General features: G+C 36.7%; 1 protein-coding gene across 6 annotated transcripts in view; it reads right to left on the bottom strand.

The window, feature by feature from the left end:
• The window catches only part of FMNL1 (formin like 1), a 1,099,995-nt gene that overhangs the window by 144,742 nt on the left and 928,487 nt on the right, over positions 1-26,766 (bottom strand). For all 6 annotated transcript variants that reach the window (XM_044055136.1, XM_044055138.1, XM_044055134.1 and 3 more), the window contains one exon: positions 6,658-6,782. In XM_044055136.1, coding sequence (XP_043911071.1) covers positions 6,658-6,782 — 125 coding nt within the window. The remainder of the gene's footprint in view (positions 1-6,657; positions 6,783-26,766) is intronic.

A 26,766-nucleotide genomic window follows, 5' to 3' on the forward strand; every position in this document is an offset into this window, starting at 1 on the left:
AGGCAATCACAAATGTACCAAAGTTGCAGAGAATGTCATTGAAAATATTCAATGGATGCACATTGTTGCAATAAAATGCATGACATCATTTCTTAATTACTTTAAAGTAATCATTAATATAGCCTTTCATTTTGAAACATTAGCATCAGAAGAACAGCACATCAAAGACAGAAACAGAAGGAGAAAAATGGAAGATTTATTTATAATGGCATAGTAGATTTAACCTAACTTAGTGCACAAATATATTGAACAAGGTAATGTAAATCATGAGCAAGTTCTTGTTATCAGTGGCATTTTAGCCATTATCAACAAAACAAGTGCATTCCTACATTTTAAATGCTCAGTTACTCCAATTTTATATGTGTTGTATTCAACAATATTCTGTAGGGACTGAGATTCAGAAGGCTGGAATAATCTTTCCCCATTGATTAGGTTGTCTCTCACACATACTCTCACACACACACACACACAAATATATTATATATATATATATATATATATATATATATATATATATATATATATACATATATATATATATATATATATATATAGAGAGAGAGAGAGAAAGAGAGAGATAGGGGGATCACTACAGAGTACCGAAATTCCACAGTCCCAAGACTCTGAATCCCGACGACCAGAATCTCGAGATTGCCGAATCTGGAAACTTAAAAAAAAAAAAGAAATTAAAACATATACAACAAACTATTCTAATGTGTATGCAGGGGCAAGCCCCCCTGCACCCCCACACCCCCCTGCAACTTAAATATACCAACTCTGAGATCGCACTACAGTGGAGTGAATGGCAAAGTTCCCGTTCAGCACTGTACGGCAATCCCTATTTACTACGTTCGCGATTCTGCAATCTCGAGATTCTGGTCCTCAGGATTCAGAATTTCAGGATTGTGGAATTTCGGTAGTCTGTAGTGATCCTATATATATATATACTGAAATAAAAAAGACCACAGTAAAGAACTTCTCAAAAGCCGACTTCACACTTCTAAAGACTAGTGTGGTCTCCTTTAAGGCCCCCGAGCCGGCGGAAAACAGTACTCAAGCCGCTGAATCACTTACAAATGCCTTCTACCAGCACCTGCAGGACTGCATGGATAAGGCAATCCCAAGCAAAACAAAGACTCTTTGTACCAAAGGCAAGCATCCAGTCTGGTGGACCCCAGCCATAAACAAACTCTACAACAAAAGGAGGAAGCTACTACAAGATAGAGCAAAATCCTTAAAAGGTAAGACACCCTTGATCACTATAAGTAAAAACTAAGAGCTCTCATAAAATCATCCAAAGCAAATTTCGAGAGAAAAATAGCTAAAGACTCAAAAGACAATCATAAGGCCTTCTTTAGCTATGTTAGAAACCTGGGAGGAAACTCCCAGATATGCTCAGAGCTAGTTCAAAATGATGTGAAGATTACTGATCCTACAGACATTGCCAACATACTGGCTGACAGGTTCAGTGCAAACTTCTCCCCTCCCCAAAAGGAGAGATATCTATACCAAACGATTGCAGCCCCCAAACATCTCCAGCGCCCAAGTGAGAACTGCTCTCTCCAAAGCAAAAACACAGCATCCATGGGACCTGATGGTGTCCCCGGCTGTGTGCTCCATGAACTCAATGAGGAATTAAACCCACAGCTAGGACAGCTGTTTAATCAAAGTCTTACCTCTGGATACGCACCCAGGAGTGGCGCACTGCAACTGTGGTACCACTTCACAAAGGCGGTGCCTCCACCGACCCTGGAAATTACCGCCCATTAGCTTGACAAGCCTTATCTGCAAAGCCATGGAGAGGATCATAATGGACCTCATAAATAAAGACATAGGGAATTTGCAGACTTTGGATCCAACCCAGTTTGGCTTTGTCAAAGGCAGATCATGCCTTTTAAACTTGGTTGACTTTTTGAAACAGTCACCAAAGCCATTGATGAGGGAAAGGCAGTCCATACAGCCTACCTCGATCTGGCTAAGGCCTTCGATACAATACCCCATTCGGGTATCATTGAAAAACTCATCAGCTTAAATGTCAACCCATACATCACAAGATGGGTTGCAAACTGGCTGAGTGACAGAACCCACAGGGTCAGAGCTGCTGGCGCCATGTCAGACTCAAAGCCTGTCACAAGTGGTGTCCCACAGGGCTCAGTCCTGGGCCCACTCTTGTTTGGCATCTACTTTTCCGTACAAGCAAACACAGGAGGGTTATGGCTGACAAAGTTTGCAGATGACTGCAAACTGGGCGCCATAGTAGAAAACACATCTGACACAGATATCCTTCAGAAGGGTCTCACAGAAACGGATAACTGGTGCCAGAGCCACGGCCTAAAGTTAAATGCCAAAAATGCATAGTCATACCCTTCGGGAAAAACAAGGTTACCCTAGCTACCAAATAGGTGGCAATCCACTGAGCACAGAAGAAGTTATCAGGGACCTGGGGACCCAGGTTGATAGTAGTCTGTCATTCGACACCCATGTAGCTAAAGTAGTTAGGAAGACCTTCTACATTGCCCACCTTATCATGAAGGGATTCTCATCTAGATCAAGGGAGGTCATAGTCTCCCTTTACTCATCACTCATCAGACCAATGATTGAGTACAATGCCCCATTCGGAATGTATCTGACCCGACACTTGCAGCAGCTGGAGAGGCCACAAAGTTCCTCACCAAAAGGATAAAGGGTCTCAAAATCTGTCCTATGCTGCCCGACTGAAAGAACTCCAGCTCTATTCAGTCGCCACCGCTTGCTCAGAGGTGACCTTTGCCTAACATACAAGGCCATGTCAAACCCAGATTTGATGAATATGCTTCACCTCAAAAATCTAGATCCATCAGAGCCACAAGGGCGGAGACTTAAACCTTGACACGGCTATTAATAGGACGTGCTGGAGGGATAGATTCATCACCCAAAGACTCCCTATGCTGTGGAACAAAATCCCGGTACATGTGAGGCAGAGCACCTCGCTGGCCTTGTTCAAGAGAAATCTTGACCAATGGATGGGAGATCGCAGATATACCCCAGGGATTACCTCAGTGTCACTGCTCGACAGAGGCACAGAAAAATAATGGGTATAGTTCCCCATACTAAAGGGGTGGCCTAAGCCACAAAACGATGGGCTAGGCTTGTAAATGCCCTCGGGCAGATAGCCTAGTATGAACCTATGAACCTATGAACCTATATATATACACGTACATATGGATACATAATCATTGACACATAAATTGTCGACAGCAAATTGGCAAACCATAAAACATCAATACACAAAGTATACAAAAAAAACCAAACCATTAAACAAAACCATCGTTTTTGCAGGAGGGCAAGCCCCCCTGCACCTCTCATATGTGTGCTTGTACCATCCATGCAGATGGTATTGAATGTAAATTATCCTCTTGAGATTATGACCGTGTCATGGTGGAAATACTTGTATGCTTTTGTGGCCCTTAGAATTATGCTGTCAGGAGCTTTGTGCTACTGGTTGTGTTACCATTGTTAAATTGGTCTAAGAGGATGGCCCAGACAATCACCAATCCCAAAATATTGATTTCCTGGGCTAAGGTTCATTTAAGGAATCCAGGAGCCTTACCGGGAGCAAGGATACTGGGACCTACCCCTTGAACCAGGCCTAGGTTGTGTTTGCTGCTGAGCACCTGGCAACCATTTGACTCACTTGGGCACAGCCCAGTAAAGGTGAGGCTGTGTGGCTTCACCATGCAAAAGATGAAAGATGGGAGTTAAGTGCAATTTCAGCCATGTGACAGGCAGGAGTGGGACAGATTAAGATAGAGTAAATCCTGACAATGAAGTCTGGGAATGGAAGGTCAATTCACTGGTGGGGAAGCAGCAAGAGCTTCTGTAGGAGGTTGAAAAGTGTCAGCAAGATGCAGTTAGCTTTACACATAGAGTTGGTACTTGCACCAGACTTCTTGAGGTAGTTTCTGTCTTACTCTGGGGCTACCCTTCAGGAGACCCTCAAGCAGGTATGGATATACTGACCAGCTCCTGGCTGTGTGCTGAATAGATGGTGTCTACCAGTTAATGAGAGGGTCATCTTAGTGTGACTGCAAGCTGCAGAAAGAGAAACCCCGACTTTTGACTATGAGATGCACCTGGGCGATTCACAGTGTTTGGCCTTCTTGGATACAATGTGTGTGTGTGTGTGTGTGTGTGTGTGTGTGTGTGTGTGTGTGTGTGTGTGTGTGTGTGTGTGTGTGTGTGTTGCTCAATAGGCTACCACCCTCTGGCTCTGTAGTTCCACTACAAGACTTTTGTCCTTATGTAGGGAATGACAGAGATACCTGGTGGGGTAATACTGGGAAGCATGACTCACCTGAATTAAATCCAAGTAATAAATTGTTTTTGAACTTCTGTGCTAGTCTTGGGTTGTTTATAACAAACACCATGTTTGATCATAATGCTGTTCATAAGTGTACATGGTACCATAGTACCTTTATAGTTGTACCATTACACACAAAACCACATGTTGTGCACATTTAGGTCAAGAGAGTTGTTTAGCTGTCATTTAATTACTGCTTAGGGGTGAGTTGTGTCATATGGAGAGGACAGTCATACCAGAACAGACCTGGGAAACCCAAATGTGTAGTCTGGATGCCCTGATAATACCTAACAAAAGCTTTTCTGCAGGAAAATTTCACTTCCTACCTCCATAAGACCTTCTTCTTCCTTATCCTAGAGGAGTTCAGAGACATGTTGTATGAATAGACCTTGCTCATGACATTGGTAAATGAGGCAGTGACAAAGAGATAAATAAGAAAGATGATCTGTGTCTGTCATGGTGGTAACCCTAGGATCTGCATCTGGTCAGTAACCGTGACAGAAGCAGCCAGGTTAAAGAAGGAAGCCTTTGATGTGGTGCTAATGGGGGGATCTCCAGATATGACCATTAATGCTCTCGGACAAATAGAGAAGCAGTTAATTTAGTCACTTAAGTGAGGGCCCAGGTATAAGGGGAGCTTGGCAAGGCCATGGAAACTGAGATTCAGATGACATCAAAGATGTTCTGGCAAACTATACAGTGACACTAAGTGGAGGCTGCAGGGTAAACCTAGGGCAGTCTGAACACTGTCTTTGCCTTTGTCTAAGTTTGTTAACAACTGCAAGTTGGGGTAATCAGTAAATCCCCCAATAATGTAAATACTCTTCAGAAGGGTCTGACTCAGACAAATGATTGCTGCCAGAGCCATGGCCTAAAGCTAAATGCAAAAAAAATCATATGCTTTGGGAAGTAAAATATCCTTGCAAATTACAACATTAACAGCACACCCCTAAGAGGGGACTCAGAGGTGAGTGATCTAGGTACAAAGATAGATAGATAGATAGTAGACTGAACTTTGACCACAATATGTCCACAGTGGTGAGGAAGTCCTTCTATGTGGCACAACTCATAAGTAAAGGTATGGTATACAGCTCCAAGGAAGTTATAGTCCCACTGTACTCGGCCCTCATCAAACCAGTAATTGAGTACAATGCACCTTTTGGCATGTACTTTACCAGGCACTTGCAACAGCTGGAGTGGCCTCAGAGGTTCCTTACAAAAAAAAAAAATAATAATACAGGTTGTAAATAACATGTCCTATGCAGATTAACTAAAAGCCCAATCCATTTACTCTGTCTCCTACCGACTATTAAGGGGTGATCTGTGCTTAATCTACACAGCACTCCCGAATCCAGCCCTGATGGAACTGTTACATATTTGCAAGACAAAATGCACAAGTGTCACCCAGTCTAAGGATCTAAACCTTCACAAGAACATGTGGTTTAAGGATCTAAACCTGTCTGGTGACACGAACAAAACATGCTGGACAGACAGATATGTGTCTCAGGTATTACTACTTCGCTGGAACAGGCTTCCTATTCACGTAAAGCAGAGCCCTTCCCTTTCCCTCTTAAAAAAGCAGTTTGAATCAGTGGACGGGGGATCATAAATTCAGTCTTTTATGGACAAGGGCAGTCTGTAAAATACTCAAAGGCACAGGCACAAACCTAAGCCACCCTGTAGCCCTTAGGGATTGAAAATTGGGTAAAATTTGGGGTAATAATGGCTAGGGTTGTAGGCACTCTTGAGCCATTAGCCTAGTAATCTCCTAAGAACTTATAAGAGATTTTATCTTTCTCAGTTATTGTGGAAATACCTGGGCCACCCCAGGATGAGTTGGAGACTGGTAGAGTAATAGGGAATTCTGGTCTGTCTTATTCAGCTTGCGACTACCATTACCCTCACAAGGATAAATGCCTTAGAGAATGGATTTTCTGTCTCTCTCTCTCTCTCTCTCTGTATATATATATATATATATATATATATATATAATTTGTACCAGTAGATACACACACACACACACACACACACACACACACACACACACACACACACACACACACACACACACACACACACACACACACACACACACACACATACACACACACACATACACACACACACACACACACACACACAAACACAAACATACACACCAGAGAAAGAAAGAAGCCTGTGTCTGCCTCTGAAATTACCATTCAAAACAGGAATTCTTCAGCCATTGCACTCTTTGAACTGAGGAAGCACAACCAATCAGGTGTGAAAAGTGATAACTTTAGAGGTGCTACACAGTTTTCATGTCATAATTCACTTACCCCCAAGACCTTGTCATCATTGAGCTCGGTGAAGACAGTTCCATTGATCTGGTTTGGCTTTAGGGCTACCCAGTTCAAAATAGGCATTCGGAACTTGGTTTGTATTGGTTTTTTGATTTTTACGGCTAGAAAATTGGTTAAAAAGGAAGCTTTAGTCATGAAACACAGATATCAAATATAACTAGTATCATACATACATGGCATGCTTTTATGATATCTAAGAGATTAACTGCAGAGATGGAGTGGTGTAACTTAAATTGTAACAGAAAAAGAAATTTAAAAGCTTATTGGTCAGTTCTATGTTTTGGTAATATTTATGTGTTCTGACTACTGGACATAAGTATGAACAAAAACAAACAAAAGTCAGAAACAAAATAGAACAAACTTTAGACACCAATACCTCCAGGTCATTCTCTGGGATCATCCTAGTTAGAACTCTAGGCATCTGATATTGCTTGATCATATTCAAATTAATAATATGCAAACCATGTTACATGCCAAAATGATATTCAGTATTGATGTAATTTTCACATTTCACTAAATATCAGAACCACTATGCAATACAGGCAGAACTGCTAGGCTTCACATGAAAGCTGACAGCTGGAAGACCAAAATGTTGCTTGTATGTGTACTTTGAGTGTTAACTGTGACTTTGCAAGTTGATCACAAAACATTACAAAAAAATATTGTTAAACATTTTGCCTTTTATAGGTTCATAGGTTCATAGGTTTATACTAGGCTAACTGCCCTAGGGCATTTATAAGTCTAGCCCAAAGTTATGTGGCTTACGCTGCCCCTTATGTTAGAAATACTGTGCCCATTAGTTTGTTGTGCCTCTGTCCAGTAGTGACACAGAGATGATTCCCGGGCTAAACCTACGATCTCCCATCCACCGGTAAAGATTTCTCTTGAACAGAGCCAGCGAGGTGCTCTGCCTCACATGGACCGGGATTTTATTCCACAGCATGGGGAGTCTCTGGGTGATAAATCTATCCCTCCAGCATGTCCTATTTATATCCGTGCTAAGGTTTAAGTCTCTTGCTCTAGTGGTTTTGGTGGATTTGGATTTTTTGAGGTGGAGCATGTCCATTAATTCCGGGTTGGTCATGGCCTTGTATGTCAGACACAGGTCACCTCTGAGTAGACGGTATGCAACTGAATAGAGTTGGAGTTTCTTCAGTCTGGCAGCATATGACAGGTTTTGGAGTCCCTTTATCCTTTTGGTGAGGAACTTTTGGGGTCTCTCCAATTGCTGCAGGTGTCGGGTGAGATACATCCCGAATGGGGCATTGTACTCGATCATTGGTCTGATAAGTGAAGAGTACAGGGGAACAATGACCTCACTTGATCTGGATGTGAATCCCTTCATGATCAGGTGGGCAATGTAGAAGGTCTTTCTAACCACTTTAGCAATGTGAGTGTCAAAAGAAAGGCCACTGTCAACCTGGGTCCCCAGGTCCCTGATAACCTCTTCTGTGCTTAAGGGATTGCCACCTATATGGTAGCTTGGGGTTACCTTGTTTTTCCTGAAGGGTATGACTATACATTTTTTGGCATTTAACTTCAGGCCATGGCTCTGGCACCAGTTATCAGTTTCCGTGAGACCCCTCTGAAGGATATCTGTGTCCGATGTACTATCCACTATGGCACCCAGTTTGCAGTCATCCGCAAACTTTGTCAGCCATAGTCCTCCTATGTTTGCCTGTACTTCTGAGAAGTAGATGCCAAACAATAGAGGGCCAAGGACTGAGCCCTGTGGGGCTCCACTTGTAACCGGCTTGGAGTCTGACATGGCTCCAGCAACTCTAACCCTGTGGGTTCTGTCCTTTAGCCAGTTTGCAACCCATCTTGTGACATATGGGTTTACATTTAAGCTGGTAAGTTTCTCTATAATACCCGAGTGGGGTATTGTGTCGAAAGCTTTTGCAAGGTCAAGGTAGGCTGTATGGACTGCCTTTCCCTCATCAATGGCCTTGGTGACTGTTTCGAAGAAGTTATTTTCATGGATTACAAACGCTAGGCACAGCTCTTTATTAACAAGTCTCTAGTAACTTAAAGTTCCAGGGATATGGATGTTTCCTTGAACTGTGAGGATAAAACTCGATTCTGACAAAAGGCTCAGGATGCAACCATTGGAAGCCAGAGTACAAACTTCCAGGGCTCCATTTGAGGTAATGAGTTAAAAGACCAGTTTAACTGCATTTTACTTCATTAAAGTTGAAGTGAGATTACATGGTCCGAGTGTCTAAGTATACAAGGACCACTCAAGTTTTAGTAGCTAAGTCCGATAATTAAAATTCAAATGGATCAGAAAAATATGCATAACAAAACCAGCATGAAACACTCATTTACTCTGTAATAATAAAAGGAGATGCACAACAGGGCTGTGCCTAGCGTTTGTAATCCATGAAAATAACATTTGTTGCTATAATGTTCTGAAACCAGGCAAGGAACATAACAATAAAGTGTTGCATAGAGGAACTGTTATGTAGGCCCATGACCTGCCCTTTCCCAAAATTACCTCACTTGACTTGCCTGTTTTCAACCACTGATACTCATGTTGTATATAAACATTTGTAATAGGGTTGTATTAATCACCTACCTTCTATACATATTTTCACCAATAGGCATACGTGGAAAAAGTACTTTAATCAACTACACTGTCTGCTTACTTTATATCAAACATAATAATCTACAACAGTTTGTAATTCAGATGAATGTAATATTAGTGTAAAATATTTATTTTATTTACATTTGTTGACTGGGCTAGTCTAACTGGATATATGTCCATTTTCAGTAGAGGCCCAGGGAGAAAAGCTCCAACCAGTAGCAGAGACAAGTTTACAATGTGCGGTAAAAAATTACATCTATTTAAAAACACATTGATTAATTTGAGGATGAGATACTTATAAAAAAAGAATTCCAAAAAATATAACATCGTGTTTTTTTTTTTTTTTTGTTAAAGCAGTGGAAAAGAGAAGAGGTTTAGAGGTCAGAGAGGGTTATATAAGGGAGACAGCAGTGAGTTATCAGATGCTGGTTAAAATTAATTCTTATCAGGTGGGAGTAGATGCGAGAAAGGAAAGAACAATAGGAACCTGGTTCTGGTGTAATTCTTGTATATTGGGTCTAATCAATTAGGGTTGGAGCAGGGACAAAGCCAACGGTTCTTTAGATATTCTTTAAGATGCTTTTTATATAGTTGAGTGGAAGCAAGAGAGGAAAGTTCACTAGGGAGTTGATTCCAGCTTTTTCCCACCGTGTTGGTGAAGAGTGAGTCCCCTGCTTTGTTGTTAGATTTGACAGAAGAAACTAGAAATTTTTTAGCTGAGCGAAGTGTAGGGAGATTTTTGTAGGGGGTGATTAGATTAGTAAGGACTGGGGTATTATTAGGGTGATATAGTATTTTTTGGGTGATAACAAGTTGCTGATAGAGTAATTTGTTATCCAGTTGTAGCCATCCCAGTTGTTTGAGGTAGTGACAGTGGTGTATTCTATAGGGGGAATGGGTAGCAAATCTAGCTATATTATTATAACAGGTGGAAAGTTTAGTAATGTTATTTCTAGACAGATTAGTATAAATTGCAGAAGCATAGAACAGGGTAGAAGATAGGTGGGTCTGAGCAATAGTAATTCTTGCTGGGGGGTTAAGGAAGGGTTTGAGTCTGTTGAGGGAGCCTAGTTTTTTGTTGACAGTTTTTATTGTTGAGTTAATATGGTCATCAAAGCTAAGGGTGTTGTCAATTGTAACACCCAGTAAACGGGTTGTGGTGTCAGGGACTATATTTGTGCCATTGTTAGAGGTTATTATGAAATTTGGTAGAGGTGACTTAAGAGTAGGAGCAAAGAGTAGCAGTTTTGTTTTTTTAGGGTTCAGAAGGAGGCAGTGTTACATGAACCAATTTTCAACACTGTTTAATACTGTTTGGGTCTGGAATTGGAGAGAGTTTATGGACTTGGCAGAGCAAATTAATGTTGAGTCATCAGCATATTGAATGCAAGTGGCTTGAGGAATTTTGGTATGTAGATTGTTAATAAATAATGAAAAGAGAAGAGGACCTAAAATGGAGCCTTGAGGTACTCCGATGTTCACAGGGAGGGAAGAAGAAAGGGTATTATTCCAAAGGACTGCCTGCTATCTGTTTTCAAGATAGGATTTAAACCATAGTAGAGATTGTGAGTCAAGTGATTGGGCTTTTAGGATTTCAAGTGAGTAAGTTGTGGTTCACCATGTCGAAGGCCTTTGAAAGGTCAATAAATAGAGCAGAAGAGAAAGTATTGTTGTTACGATTTTTGTTTATAGAGTCAGTAAAGGATAGTAGAGCTATTATTAGTGTAAATAGCTAAATTAATCTGTCCCTTTATAGAGTTGGTATATATATCTATCTATCTATATATATATATATATATATATATATATATATATAGGCACCCTATTGAAATGTCAGCACTCTGCTGAAAAAAAAGATTGAAAATCCACGGGAAGAGCGAATCTTGAGATTGTTTTTCTCCTTTAAACTTCTTTTCCCAGGAAGGAAATCCCACACATCCCCCTGAATTTACATATATCATTCTTTTAACCATTCATTCTCCATGTTTTGAGACTTGCTCTAGCGGTCCAGACATTTCAAATGGTTACTGTATGTGTTTGTGTGTGTATGTGTATATATATATATATATATATATATATATATATATATATATATATATGTGTGTGTGTGTGTGTGTGTGTGTGTGTGTGTGTGTTTGTGTGTATAAAAAACTGCTTATAAATTTGGCCAGCAGTGACACCTTAAAATGGTCATTATAGGGAAATAACAGACCATTGTAAAGCTGCATTAGGCTTCCCAATTTTAGGAAGGTCCATTATTTCCCTATAATACTCACCCTGGGAAGCAACATTCCAGTTACAAAAGTTTCCATTTTCAGTTTAGAACAATCCCTAATCACATCATGTAAAGATCCCTCTCCACTACTAAGTCCCAGTCTCATAATTCCTCCCATATCTATTCACCTTCACAATAATTAACTTCTACCTTTACAATAGCTGTCATTACTCTACGTGCATTAACTCACCTCTTCCTCCAGTCTTAATGTACCTCACCCCAACCACTAGTCCTACGACACAGCATTTTTCTTCCTTACTACTAAGTGCACCCACCAATATGCTCTTGCCACAAATAATAATATCACTATCCTTATTTCTTCCTACCTGTATGACTTCCCTCCCTAACCTTATCCCTCTAAACTACCCCTCTCCACTTACTCTCCTCTCAAACCACCAAGTTTCAGCTCTTCATATAACCATCCTGCCACAGAGTGCTCACTATATCCCACCCCCATAACTCTCCTTTATAAACATATTATTAAACCTAGAATACCACAAAAATGAAGTCTGCTGAACTGCTTCAAATTCCCAAATTTATTAAGTGACAGACACTGCCAATGTGTAGCGCTTTCATTCGTGATGGCGGACCTTCCACAGAACAATGAAAATTGCAAATCAACAACTTAAATAATCAAAAACAACCTATCAGAACCAAAATAAAAATCACATAATGAATAAGAAAAATAACAATAGTAAAACTAAATAACATAATTCTTTAATTTTAAAACAGGTGCAATAGAAGACCCATCATTTAAGCCAGGTGGGGACAAGGCATCCAAATGAATTTACCACTTTAATTCCCGTTCATAGGTTCATAGGTTCATAGGTAGGTACTAGGCTATCGTCCCAAGGGCCTACATAAGCCTAGCCAGCAAGGTACCATAGCTTATGCTTACGTTGACTAAGATGTTCATCAGTAACCATTCCTTTACATCCTTTTTGACCTGTTGAATGGCTATAAAACCATAAATATGTGTAGGGTTAGCCATAACATGCCTATACAAGGCATTGGTGGTTTTTCTCTTTTTTTATATCCAAGTTGTGTTCATATATATAGTTTTCCCTATATAATAAGATGGACAACTTTGACAGTGCACTAGATAAATCACTTGGGAAGTAGTACAATAAAAATGCCCTTTGACTTTGTATACACTATCCCTTATCTTAAAACTACCAGCCTCAATAATAAACTTACACTGGGAACAGTGGCCACATTTATAAGTACCCCTCCTGCCAGAGCACCTTACAGGAAATTTATTTTCTGTTAGCTGTTTTAAGGACCTATCCTTCCTAAATATAATGGTAGGCCTGGGTCCAAAATTTTCCAGCATAACAGGGTCAAATATAAGTAATAACCAGTTCTTATTTAACACAGTGACTATTGCTGGACTATTCAGATTGTAAGTAGTGATATAAGAATGTTTCATCACTTTCTTTTTAGATGTGTTAGTAAAAACTTTCCAGGGGAGTGTTATGTTTCTACTATTTTCTACATGCCTACTTTTTGAACATTATCTGCATTACTCAAGTTGGCATCCACAACACCAAAAAAAAGTCTGTGGTAAAGGGCCAATTGGTTAGGCTTGCTCAAATAATTTCAGAAACTGATATCTTTTACCCTGAATCTGACAAACTAACAGAAATGTTTTTAAACAGAGGTTATCCATTAGTTTTTTAAACAGCTTTATTGAACTGAAATAGATAAAACAAACATTATCTTGAGTTATGTACAATTTTAAATATGCTTACTAATGACAGTGAAGAAAAAAAACACACACATTTAAACTATATGCAATGACACTTTCCACACATACATATTAGCAAATAAAATTCTTATAAATATAGATACATTACTATTAAATTATTTATCTAACAAATCATAATCTTTCTTCCACATATTATTTACAATAGTATTCCTAGAGGATCTTTCTCTTTTGGTCAATATCTCTAAATTACATACTTCAAAAAGTAGATTTTTGAATTCATTTACTGAGGGAGAAGATTTAGACTTCCAATTTCTTGTAACCATTTTCCTGACTACTGATAAAATGAACCAGAGCAGAGGCTGATTAGTTTCTGTAATACAGTTAGGAACATGAGTGTTAAACAAAACTAGAGATTTTGAGAGTAAAAAATTATCTGTGAAAATTGCTTGTAAAAAGTGATTAATGTCTTTCCAGAAATTATTTAACTTTGTACAATCAAATACCATATGGGCCCAATCAACATTAACTACAACATTACACCTCCAGCAGTTAACATTTTTCTTATTAAATTTGCTTAAAGAAAGTGGGGTTATAAAAGATCTATACAAATATCTCCATGTGAAAATTTTCCATCTTAGTGAAGATGTGGTTACACTAGCAGATTGTAAAATATGTGATTTGTCTTTCTCTGTTGGGGGATGATCATTAATTAAGCAGAAATAATTCCAATAATTATCTGATATATTATCTAGATCTAGTTTAATTGCCTTATATAAGTGAGATAAAATGTTTTTTGTTGGTGATTTATGGTTTATAGACAGCTGATATACTGAATTAGTTTAGGAACTGAATTTTTGATTGATAAAGTCATAGAGTCAAGTTTATTAGATACATATTTTCTACTTTCGTGTAGATCTAACCAGGATGTTGTGTCAAAATCATGTTCATTCTTCAGTAGGTTAATGGATTTCAGGTCATTATTAGATATCATTTGTGACCAAAAAATATTTTTTTTTCTTGAAAAGAATACATTTTCATAAAATCAGAAGAAAATATAGCACCTTGCATGTAGGCTATAGGAAATAGAAGAAATAACCAATCTTTATACAAGTTGAACTTATATAAATAGTTTCTAAATGATCTCAAAAGAAGAAATATATAATTTGTTCTAAAATTCTGAGAAGAATAAGTGAAAAAATAATCTTTTAAGATACAGATAAAGGAGTTATTAAACAACATTAATTTCTGTATTGTGTTATTCTTTATTGCATCACTCATTAATATTTCTAGAATGCTCTTCCATTTAGCAATGTATTTAATATCTATAATAAGAGAAATAAATTTAGCCATTGCAGAAATTGAGTGGATTTCCAAATTAGGCAAAGCTATACCCCATTTTCCCAATTTTTCATGTGATAAGATGAGGCTATTCTAGGTCTTACAGGGAACCATAAAATGTATGTATCATATAATTAAATTTATTAATTAGTGAACTATGAGGGGGTAAAGAGATTGATTGGATAATATAAAGAATTTTAGGTAGTAGAATAATTTTAATAATTAAAAGTTTTTCATTCATAGAAAATTGGAGTTTATTCAATGTTTTATTGAGATTTCCTATTGCCAATAAGCTCTTATTGTAATTGATATGAATGATATCTTTTATGTTGTTAGGAATTACAATGCCTAGATAAAGTAGTTCATTAGACTCTGCTTGGTATTTTTATAGACATCTAGTAATTCTAGCTTTTTATAGCCATTTGTCAAGATTTTAGTTTTGTTGTTATTAAAGGTTAAACCTGACTTTTTTGAAAATATTCAGCATCTTTAAAAAGAGTGTGAACAGATGCATTATTACAATCTAGAGTAATGAGTATGTCATCCACAAACATTTGTAATTTGAAAACATCATTAGAATTCAAGCTATAACCTTTTATGCTTTCACCATATCTTATCAAATTAGCCCAAGATTCCATAATCAATGTAAATAGTCAAGGAGATAAAGGACACCCTTGCTTTGTTCCTTTGATTATTGGTATATTTTGGGATATATTTGTACCTATTTTAATGTATGCTTGGTTACCTTAATCTAAATTTGTAATTAGATTAATGAAACTTTTAGAGAAGTTTAGTTCCTCCAAAAGTAAAAATAAATAGTCCTAATTAACTGAATCTGAAGCATAGTTTATGTCATAGGTTCATAGGTTCATAGGTTCATACTAGGCTATCTGCCCTAGGGCATTTATAAGCCTAGCCAGAGTTGTGTGGCTTTCATCACCCCTTAGGTTGAAGAATACTATACCCATTAGTTTGCCGTGCCTCTGTCCAGCAGTGATACAGAGATGATCTCCGGGGTAAACCTATGATCTCCCATCCACTGGTCAAGATTCCTCTTGAACAGAGCCAGCGAGGTGCTCTGTCTCACATGGACCGGGATTCTGTTCCACAGCATAGGGAGTCTCTGGGTGATGAATCTGTCCCTCCAGCACGTCCTATTTATATCCGTGTTGACGTTTAAGTCTCTTGCTCTTGTGGCTCTGGTGGATTTGGATTTTTTGAGGTGGAGCATGTCCATTAATTCCGGGTTGGACATGGCCTTGTATGTCAGGCACAGGTCACCTCTGAGCAGACGGTATGCGACTGAATAGAGCTGGAGTTTCTTCAGTCGGGCAGCATATGGCATATTTTTGAGCCCCTTTATCCTTTTGGTGAGGAATGTTTGGGGTCTTTCCAATTGCTGCAGGTGTCGGGTAAGATACATTCCGAATGGGGCATTGTACTCAATCATTGGTCTGATAAGTGAAGAGTACAGGGGAACAATGACCTCCCTTGATCTGGATGTGAATCCCTTCATAATCAGGTGGGCAATGTAGAAGGTCCTCCTAACCACTTTGGCAATGTGAGTGTCAAAAGAAAGGTTACTGTCAACTTGGGTCCCCAGGTCCCTGATAACCTCTTCTGTGCTTAATGGATTGCCACCTATGTGGTAACCTGGGGTTACCTTGTTTTTACCAAAGGGTATGACTATACATTTTTTGGCGTTTAGCTTAAGGCCATGGCTCTGGCACCAGTTATCCATTTCTATGAGACCTCTCTGAAGGATATCTGTGTCTGATGGATTTTCAACTATGGCTCCCAGTTTGCAGTCATCTGCAAACTTTGTCAGCCACAATCCTCCTATGTTTGCCTGCACTTCTGAAAAGTAGATGCTGAACAAGAGGGGGCCCAGGACTGAGCCCTGTGGTAACCGCTTGTGACCGGCTTGGAGTCTGACATGGCACCAGCAACTCTAACCCTGTGGGTTCTGTCCTTGAGCCAGTTTGCAACCCATCTTGTGACATATGGGTTTACATTTAAGCTGGTGAGCTTTTCTATGATACCCGAATGTTAAGCTGTTTTTTAAGTATTTAACTGATTCAATCAAGAACAGAACTCTTTTGATATTGCCATAAGAGTTTCTGTTTACTATAAATCCTGTTTGATCTTCATCGACTAGTGTGGGCAAAACATTTTTAAGTCTATCTGCATAAATTGACATAAACATTTTGTAATCAATGTTTAATAATAAAATAGGCCTATAAGATGAACATTTAACAGGGTCCTTATTTGTTTTGAGGATTGGGGAGATAAAAGTATATTTCCATGATGGAGGTATTAAATTGTCATTTTGGGAAATATTGTAAACTTTATGAAGCAGTTTTAAGGCATCAGTTGGTAATAATTTATAAACCTCAGGGATGATACCGTCATTTCTCAGTGCTTTATTTGGTTTTAATTTAGTAATTTGGGATTGGACATCTTTAAAGGAGAAGGGTCTGTCAATAACAGTAACTTGTTCACTAAATAATCTTTTTTTGTATGTTTGTTAATAAAATATTTGATTTCTTGGTTAGAATCTATTATCTTAGATTGTTGGTTAATGTTTGTAAAAAATTCTCTAAATTCAGTTAAGATATTCTATGTACCTGGGACTGCCTTTTTCTTTTTAGGGGATAATATTTCATTTATATAATTGAATTTGTTAATTATTTTAGTTTTATAAGCCAATAAATTCCGAGATCTAGGATTGGTGGAGAATTTTAAGACTTTGAATTTTTCTAAAATAATCATAGTTTTATGATTCAGTATTTCCATATAATTAGTATTCAAGGAGTTTATTTCTTTTTTAATATCATTTTTATTAGTATATTTTTCTTGGATAAGTTTCAAAGAATCTATCTTATATTGTATTTCTACTAACTGCTCATACAACTTTTCCTTTTTTTGTTATATCAATTTATAATTCTGCCATAGAGGTAGGCTTTTAAGGCATCCCATACAAAGATCTCGGAAATATTATTTATATTGTTTTGTTCAATAAAATTCTGGATTTCTGATGTTATAAAGTCTTTAAAATCTTTCAATTTAGTTATATAGGCAGGTATTCTACTTATTTGGACATTACATATTGGGGTAACTAAAAATTCAAAAAATATTGAACAGTGATCAGATAATGGGCATGTAGTCACCTTAGTATTAATTAAAGAATCTAATAAATCATTAGAAAACAAAACTGTATCTATCTTTGAATGTGTATTATGTCTATTTGAAAAAAATATATAAGCTAAGGAATCAGAATCAGCAAAGGTATGTATATCTTTCAAGAAATAAGTTTCCAAAAAATCATTCAACAATTTGGTTGAAACTGTAATTCTTCTTTTGTTATGTGATGTTTACTCTTTATTGTCTAAAATACAGTTAAAATTACCAACTAATAGTATATGTCCCTTAGAAAGTTGTACTTTATGATCAAAATGTTGTTTTACCGTATCAGTGCCTATTCCTGGAATCCAGTATAAATGTACTAAGGTGTATATTTTACTATTAAACTGAATAGTGATTAGAGAAAACATTCCTTTATTATCTTTATATGTATTAATGATTTTTGGTTTAGGTAATGAGTTGTTCCATAAGATAGCTACTCCTCTTTTCTTTTGAGAATTTTCTGAGCTAGCTAACACAGAATATGACTTAGTATCTAATCTAATTACATCTTCTGTTTTCAAATGGGTTTCTTGTAAAAATATGAATTGAACTTTATGCAGTTTGAGATATTTAAAAAAACTTCCCCTCTTATTTGGATTATGTAATCCATTAATGTTAATTGAAATACTCTTTAATGAAGTCATTCAATAGTGTGATGTTGAAAGAGAAATATTTTGACCAAAACCATAGATTATTAATGTAAATAGAAGGAATACCTAGAAATACATTATTTTTAAAGTAATGTGGAAACATCGCAAAAAGTAGACTTTTGAGAATTATTCTTTTAAGAATTGCGGAAAATGCCAAGAAAGCTAATAGTAAACTATTATAACTTAAACTGATAACTTCGTAACCACCCTTAACCCCTTTGGAGTACAATACTCACAATTCGAGTGACATCTGGTCACTCAAATTAACCCTCTGTTTAGTAGCAACATCTAATCAGCATCTGTCTGAGAAATATCTACTCTGAATAAACAATTTTAGCTTCATTATTCATGTTAATAATACATAGAATAATCATATAAAAATCACTTTGTAAGATATATAACTAACAAATCTTTACAAACATATCTAACACTTTATAAATGTTAACATATTAGCAAACATCAATATAACTACTAATAAAATAATAATCAGCTGTGTGCATCTGGTTATAATACTGCAAAAATGAATGGTTCTGTTTATATTAATATTATATACATAACACATCATGTAGCCAAAAAATAATACAAATTAGAATTCAGTACCTACAAATCTGAAGTCTGTACAGCACAAACCCCCCCATAACCTATGAATGTTAGCTCATGTGATAAGTATTTGTATGAAATTCATTCCTTGCAATAAGATTACTTCCTTTAGCTATATCATGAAGGATTTAATGATTCATGACTACTATTTCATTGATGGGGAGTGTAACTATTGTATGACAAGATCATTTTAAAAGGCAACCATTCAGATACAAGCTTTAAAAAACAGTAATAGCTTTGACAATACTTTTTCTGAGGTTACAATATTCATCTGCTGGAATTACAAGTGTCTATGTGTAGTTTAAGAATGTAATATATGTGTTAATATGTTCTTCCCAACTGTAATGATTTATTCTCATTATCAGAACACTTGCTAAATATTTATACATAAATATAACTTATAAAATTAGTCTGTGCTCAGAACGTGTCCAAATAAACTAGAATATAACTGACAATGCTGTGTTAACAAATAAATTTAATAACTAAAAATCTATTTAAAGTGAAATAAATGGCAGGCTTGCTGTTCCAAGAAGCAAAAAAGGGATTTACAAAGCAAACTTATCATAACTAACTTACAGGTAATAATTATAAATAGTCAGCCTTTCTCTATGCTATGTTTTAGTACTGTCATTAAACTATAATATACCACATTTACCTTACATACACATAAGTCTTTCTTTCTTCCAAGAAGGTTATTATCATCTGTAAGTTGAAAAATAGAATTTTAATCATGTAGGATTATGTACATGTCAGAGTAGTTTTATTTGGATTTGATAAATAGTTTTATCCTATACAGATTTCCTATAGACTAAATGAAAACTGATTATTCTGTAACATATGTGTAGGGTATGTATTCAGATATCAAAACCTGTTGCACTTCTGACTAGCTGTGTTACAAGTAAATAGTAATATGAGTGCTGATAAATCAAATATCTATAACCAGATAGTACAATTAAGATGGAGCCCTAAGGACCATACCTCTCTAAGCTATTACAAATTATCTACTATCAGTAGTCCTACTGCAAAAAAGAATGTGAATTTGCCATCGTCATATTGGAACTATCATATTTCTAGTTGCTTATGTAACATTCAGGGTTCTTTTTCCTTTGTTTATTAATAATTACATTTCTTGAAAACCAACAATGCATTAAAACATTATTCCAGCTTATATTTGACAGGATAGAAAATATTGTGATTTTAATACATGCAGTATTTCCAACTAAATTCCTTATGTTCAGGGACTAGAGAGACTAAATGAATTGAATATGCTTTTAAAAATAAACAGAAAGCTACTTTGCACAATTTACATAAGATAAAAATATGTTTACATACTATTTTATAACTGTCCTTTTCATATGAAACACAATTTCTTAAGTCTTGCCATTCACAGACTTGTAAGCATCTGCTGTATGCTTTCTGGGTGCTTAAATGATCCAATATTGCCATGTACCGGCAGAACAGTGTAGCGTTAAGCTTCAAAAACAGCATGATGATGTGAAAAATGGACACCTCGGCTCAACAGGCATCTTGTGGAGTTATTCTCAAGCTCTGGAGACAACTTTTATCATTTTCAGTGGGAAACTGTTTGTGTAGACTCATTTAGCTTTAATTTAAAGGCTCGAGTCTGCTGTGTAACTATTAACTGATAAAATGACAGCAAAGCTGTTCCAAAACCAAGTGTTGCCATAGCAACATCTAAAGCTTACCAAAGCAACCACAAGTAAAACAAATTTTAAAATTAATGAAATCATGACACAAAAAAACAAAACAAAACACTATTTATCATTCAAGTAATGTTATATAAGTATAACCATAAGCCAGCAAAGGGGTACACAGAAGCATACAGACAACATTAAACCACCAAAGAAAGAAAACTATTAATAATATTGAACACCAAAATAAAACAACCAACCATAGCATTACAGAACATAACCATCTCAACATCTCATCAATATCCCAACAAAGGGCTGTATTTATTATTCACAAACTGGATTGTATATTGAAGCAAAGAAGAGGCATCATATCTATAAGCACTAAGTAATATAGGTAAAAGCAACAATTTATCATTAACAAACACAACATTCTACCGAGTATTTTTATTTAACTACATATACTATGCGAGAATAAACTAATATTACTAAAAAAATAAAAATAAACTACTAATCTTTTTCACACATACAACATTCAACCAGTTTTATTTAACTACTTCTACCATGAGAAAATGTACTATTAATCATTTAAAGTAAAATGCAGTAACTAATAATAAAACTATACCATCACCAAAAGCACTATAGAAGGCAGTAATAAATTATCTGTGAACACAAAAAGTCTCATCTCCACAGACTTTTTGGATCACTTACATGTAGAAAGGAGGCAAATAAAAAGATATGCATTTGATGTTTGTGAATAATAAATGTAGCCCTCTATAACTACTCTACCTTCCAGCAGCCTTTTCAAGATTGTGCTCAAATTCCACTTAAATTTGCACTGGCTTTGTCCTTGTTATAATCCAGACTAACACCCCCCTTACCCCCCCCCCACGTAGACTCTTAACCCAATTATACTACCACCACTACAAACCACAGTCAGGATTAGCTAGTTGTCTTTACATACTTTAAAATCTTGTCTAACAACTTTGTTACAAATATTATAAATGACAAAAAACTATCTTAACTTGCAACATTTACTCTATATACTGTTGATAATCAATATCTTGCTATTATATTAAAGCCAGCAACCTGTAATGTTGTTTACTACTGCTGCAACTTTGTATCTCTATTTATCATGTACATGATGTGGAGCTTTTCTCCCCAGGCATCTGTTGAAAAACGACCTGCGTCCAGTTGGAATTTCCTGGTAAACAAATGTAAATAAATAAATAAATAAATAAAATAAATGTTAGTTATTTTATAAGTTTCTTCTTTTTTTCAAAGGTTTTCCACGTTCCATTTTCTGGCAACCTCTTTAGACTAGCAGTAGCCCATTCCATGTCGTCAAGTTTGTCCAGAAGTTTATTTGTTTTAACAAAAGAAAGAGCTGTGTCCAAGGCCTCAGAAATTCTAGTTGCATTCTGGTGAAAGATTTTTAACCTTGCTGGAAATAATAAGTGAGATTTTATTTGGTTCTTTTAAGTTCTTTTATTAAGGGCAAAAAGACTTTCCTTTTGCAGATTACTGCTGGTGAGTAATCATTATCGAAGCATACTATATTGTCCTATACCTTAATTGGTGATTTTGCCCAGGCAGTTTTCAGTACTATTTCCTTATCATGAGATGAAAGGAATTTAACAATCACAGATTTAGTAGAACTAGTTTTGCTGTTTTTAGATGATACCATGGACCTGTGTGCCATTTCAATACCACAGGAAAGTGATTCAGAAAATTCCAAAATTTCTGGCAACCACGATGTTAAAAACGTTTCCATGTTATTCTCTTCTATATTATCAGGTAATTCAAATATTCTTATATTATTACAGCGGGATCTGTTTTCAAGATCATCTACCTTTGATAGCAGAAATTCAATATTATGTTCCCTTTCCTGAATTCTGGTATCCATATCACTGAGAGCTGTTTGGATTCCCGAGATTTGTTCCTTCTGTTGTTTTAAGTCTTCATGGATAGTATCCATTTGATGTGTACATCTTTCTTTGAAATCATCCAGTTTCAAGTCCAGTCTGTCAGTTTTGCTGGCTAATTCTTGTATATTAGTCAGCAGGGATTGTATTTCCTTTTTTAAGGTAGCATCCTGATGTACTGTTTTAGAGAAGTTCATCTTTTAACTGGTGAAGATCAGAGTATCACAGAAATTTTGACAGGAAAAATTAAATTATTCTAAAAATTTTTTAGCTACTATCTTCTTTATATCAAGAGGAATAAAAAACTTAAAAAATATCCACAATTAGGATAGTTACTTCATAAAATTTCTGTCATAGAAAATCTGAAAAGACAGAGCTGAAGATGCTGCTATTCAGTGCTCTTCACAGCCACGCTCAGCCCATTAGGTTTTTTTTTTTGAAGAAATAAAATCAGAGGTAATAGTAAAAAGGAATTTGGGTGCATACACCCCTATCTTACTTGGAACTGACCACCACCAATGATTAAGTAATTTGCTTGAGTGTAATATTAAAGATAACCAAGTGATGAAACATTCTTTTATCACTATTTACAATCTGGATAGTCAAGCAATAGGCAATTGTCAAAATATTCCACTTGAAGTGAAAGCCAACCATCCTGGCTCCAGACAACCTCCCAGCATATATCTGAATCATCAGCCAAAGCAATAACCTCTGCAGTATCTTTACTGTAAACCCCTCAGTCACTGAAGCTTATGCACCACTACTTTGGAAGAAATGCTACATCCTAACTTTGCATAAAGGGGGAAATTCTATAGATATAAATAAGTAACTACCACCCAACTGCAATCATATCCCCATTATCAAAAATAGTAGAAAAGTGCATTCATTGTCAACTCATTCAATACATCATGCAAAATATCCTCTTCCCCCCTCCCAACATGGTTTCTGTTCCCACTGTAACACTACAACTGCCTTATTACATTCTACAAACACAGTCAATAGCCTAAGGAATGAAGGCATGTTTGTATCTGCAGTCTCTCAAAAGCTTTCAATATAGTCTCATACTCCATTCTAATGCAAAAGCTGTCAGCCCTAGACTTTAAGCAGACTTCTTTTTTATCTGGCTCAAACGTTATCTATTTAGCCTATCACAAGCTGTTAAATGGTGCAGCAAAATCTCCCCATTGTCTTCTTGTATCCACTGGGGACCCACAAATCCCCATCCATGGACAAATACTGTTTAATATTTTCATTAACAATTTCTCAGAAGCCACAAACCCACCACTGTAATTCAGTATATTGATGACTCCACCCTCATCTCTAGCGACCACAACTGCGAAAAGCTTCAAAAAGCTACCCATGATTTTTTTTCTGTAAAAGCATGGCTAGCCAATTCACAATTCATCCTTAAACCCAAAAAGTGTAAATTTATTGTCTTCACACTAAGTCATGTCTCAGTTCAAAAAGCCTCCTTTGTCATAATAACACCAAAACTGAAATTGTCCCACAAACCAAGCTTCTAGGTGTTCATATTAATGAACACCTAAAATTTGACTATCACATATGAGACACAGTAAAAAAAAATAATAATAAAAAACACCAAAATTAGGCTCCCCTTCAGAATCAAACAACATCTTACCAACTCATCCAGAAAACCCCTATCTTTGATACTATGTCTTCCAGCCCTTCTATACTTCATCCCAAGTTTCACTAATTTATAGTCTACATACCTTACAAGGCTTGAACAATGTTACCAGAAGCGAAGGTCACTGGCAACTACCCTCACAGAACCCATCATTGTACAACATTCAAAGAGCTGAACTGGTTTGAAGTTTCCCACTACCTATCCTACTCCCAAATCACCATCATTTACAGACCAAGAAATTGCTCATCTCTCTCAACCCTTACTCACCAATACACACAATTCAGATCCCTATGGTCATCTGAAAAACTCCTCCTAGAAGTAATCAAATCCAATAATGCAGCAGGTGACACCCTCTTCTCTCACCATCCAACCAGAGCCTGGAATGCAATACTTTTCTCACTAAAATAAACACAGCATACTAAGTCATTCAAACTCCAGATAAAATTGGACCTATCCAGTCATTGGCTCTGCACAGGCTCCACATCTGTTTGACATTTCCCATCCATAAATTCCCCCCAACCCTCTTTGTCCTCACATACTCATGCATATCTGCAGTGTTCAAGTTGTCCTTTCTCTCACTCTTCCTATCTTGTAAAAATCTTTCCTTTCTTTTCCTTACTATAAAACAGTTCTAAACATACCACTCTCTCTACCTATAAAACAATTCCATGCATACCAAATTCAGTATTCATGCTCTCCTTTATAACCCTCTTCTGCTTGTTTTCTTCCTTGACATTATCACAATTTATTTTGTATTATAATTATACCACTCAGGGTTTCTACCCCATATGTACTACTGGCATTTTTGTCTCCGAGTCTTTGAAGAAAAGGGGTTTTCCACTCAGAGTCCCCCAGTCAACAAGTGCAATAAATAAATAAATAGCGTTTATTTTAAATGATGTTTTTGTTTGTGGTACTTTCTTTTAAACATTTATTTATTTTTTTATTTCTTCTGGAATGCTTCACATATTATACTACTAGAAAACATTTAGATAAAAGGGAGTATGTGTACTTAATTGCAGATTTGCATGTGTATTTGTGTAGGTCTATATGCTTGTGCATGTTGTCATTCTGCATGTGTGTGTGTGTGTGTGTGTGTGTGTATGTGTGTGTGTGCACGTATGCGCACACACACACACACACATATATATATATGTGTGTGTGTGTGTGTGTGTGTGTGTGTGTGTGTGTGTGTGTGTGTGTGTGTGTGTGTGTGTGTGTGTGTGTGTGTGGCAGGCAGCTTGAGATGAGCTGACTAAAAGACAAGTTTGGTTGCCAAGCCCTTCAGAACTTTATTGCCATTGAAAAGTATACTCCCCTAAAGATTTTTGGATTGGCAGTCAGTTTGATGCAGTTCTTTTGCTGGCAGAAAACTTCCCTTTGAGGAAAAATCTTGCATTTTCTAAATATTGATTATGTTTTATCACTTTCAGCTTCAGGAAAGTTATTTTAAAGCTATGTTTGTGTTTTAACAAACTATCATAAAACTGTATTGTTCTTTTAAACAGGAGTGCTCACTTTTTCCTGTTAGTTTAAAAGTTGTGTAAAGTAACTGAAAAACATTTTTTTTCTGTGGAGAAATTGTGTTTATTATACATTTGGGAGGGCTTGCAAAGTTTGAAACTGCTTTTCACTGTGTTTTTCTATGAAAAATTACTTATCAATACTTGCAGTTTTTTACAGGCATTTGCTGCTTTCTTTTCCTGGGGGGAGGAGGCACCAGTTTTGCTTGACAATGGAACAGACTACCGGTCCAATGGTTGGGCCTTTCTCCAGCCACAAAAGGAAAAAGTTAAGCAAACATCCTTTGCCATGACAGCAGGTTAGCAATTTGCCTCAGCTGCAGGTGAGTGACTCTGCTGTGGACATTTATTGTACCACAAACCACTCATCTTTTACTATGGATGTCCCTGGTGTAGCACCTACAGCCACTATGGACTAGGGGTAAGCCATGTCTTCTGAAGCTGCTGGCTTCCTCTCAGTGAGAAAGGGAGAGCCACTCTTGATAGTTTTGGTAGAGGGAACAGGGAAGGCTTTCCTTTTGTGTCAGAATGCTATGCTCATCCCTAGGGAAACTGTTGCTGTTAGTAACATGGCTGGCCCCATTTTTCCTGTAAAAAAAAAAATAAATAAATAAGCATGGGTCTACTCTTCCTCAAATTTCCTTGGACAGGAGTAGTTTACTGGGAATGGCTCACTTTTTAATTTAGGCTATTGATACTTCTTGTAAAGCATTTTCTGATATAAATGAGGGATACCTCTCTTCCTGAAGATATTCAAGATTTTGAATCTGAACAGGAAGATGAAGAAACAGATACATAGTTTTCTCCTCAGATTTCTGATTAAGACTCAGAGGAAAGCTCAGTTTCTGATTCTCCCTGTGTGGTTTCTCTTTTTCTAAGACCATTGCCGGAATGTACCATTGTTTTCAGAGGGAGGACGCTGAAGTTTCTCAGTCTCTTAGAAAATACTATGAGTTGTTGTTTCCACAACACACACCCATTCTTCCTGTTCTGTGTGCT

The sequence above is a fragment of the Protopterus annectens genome, chromosome 13.part0, assembly GCF_019279795.1.
Source record: "Protopterus annectens isolate FY-2018-M chromosome 13.part0, PAN1.0, whole genome shotgun sequence".
Lineage (NCBI taxonomy): Eukaryota > Metazoa > Chordata > Ceratodontiformes > Protopteridae > Protopterus > Protopterus annectens.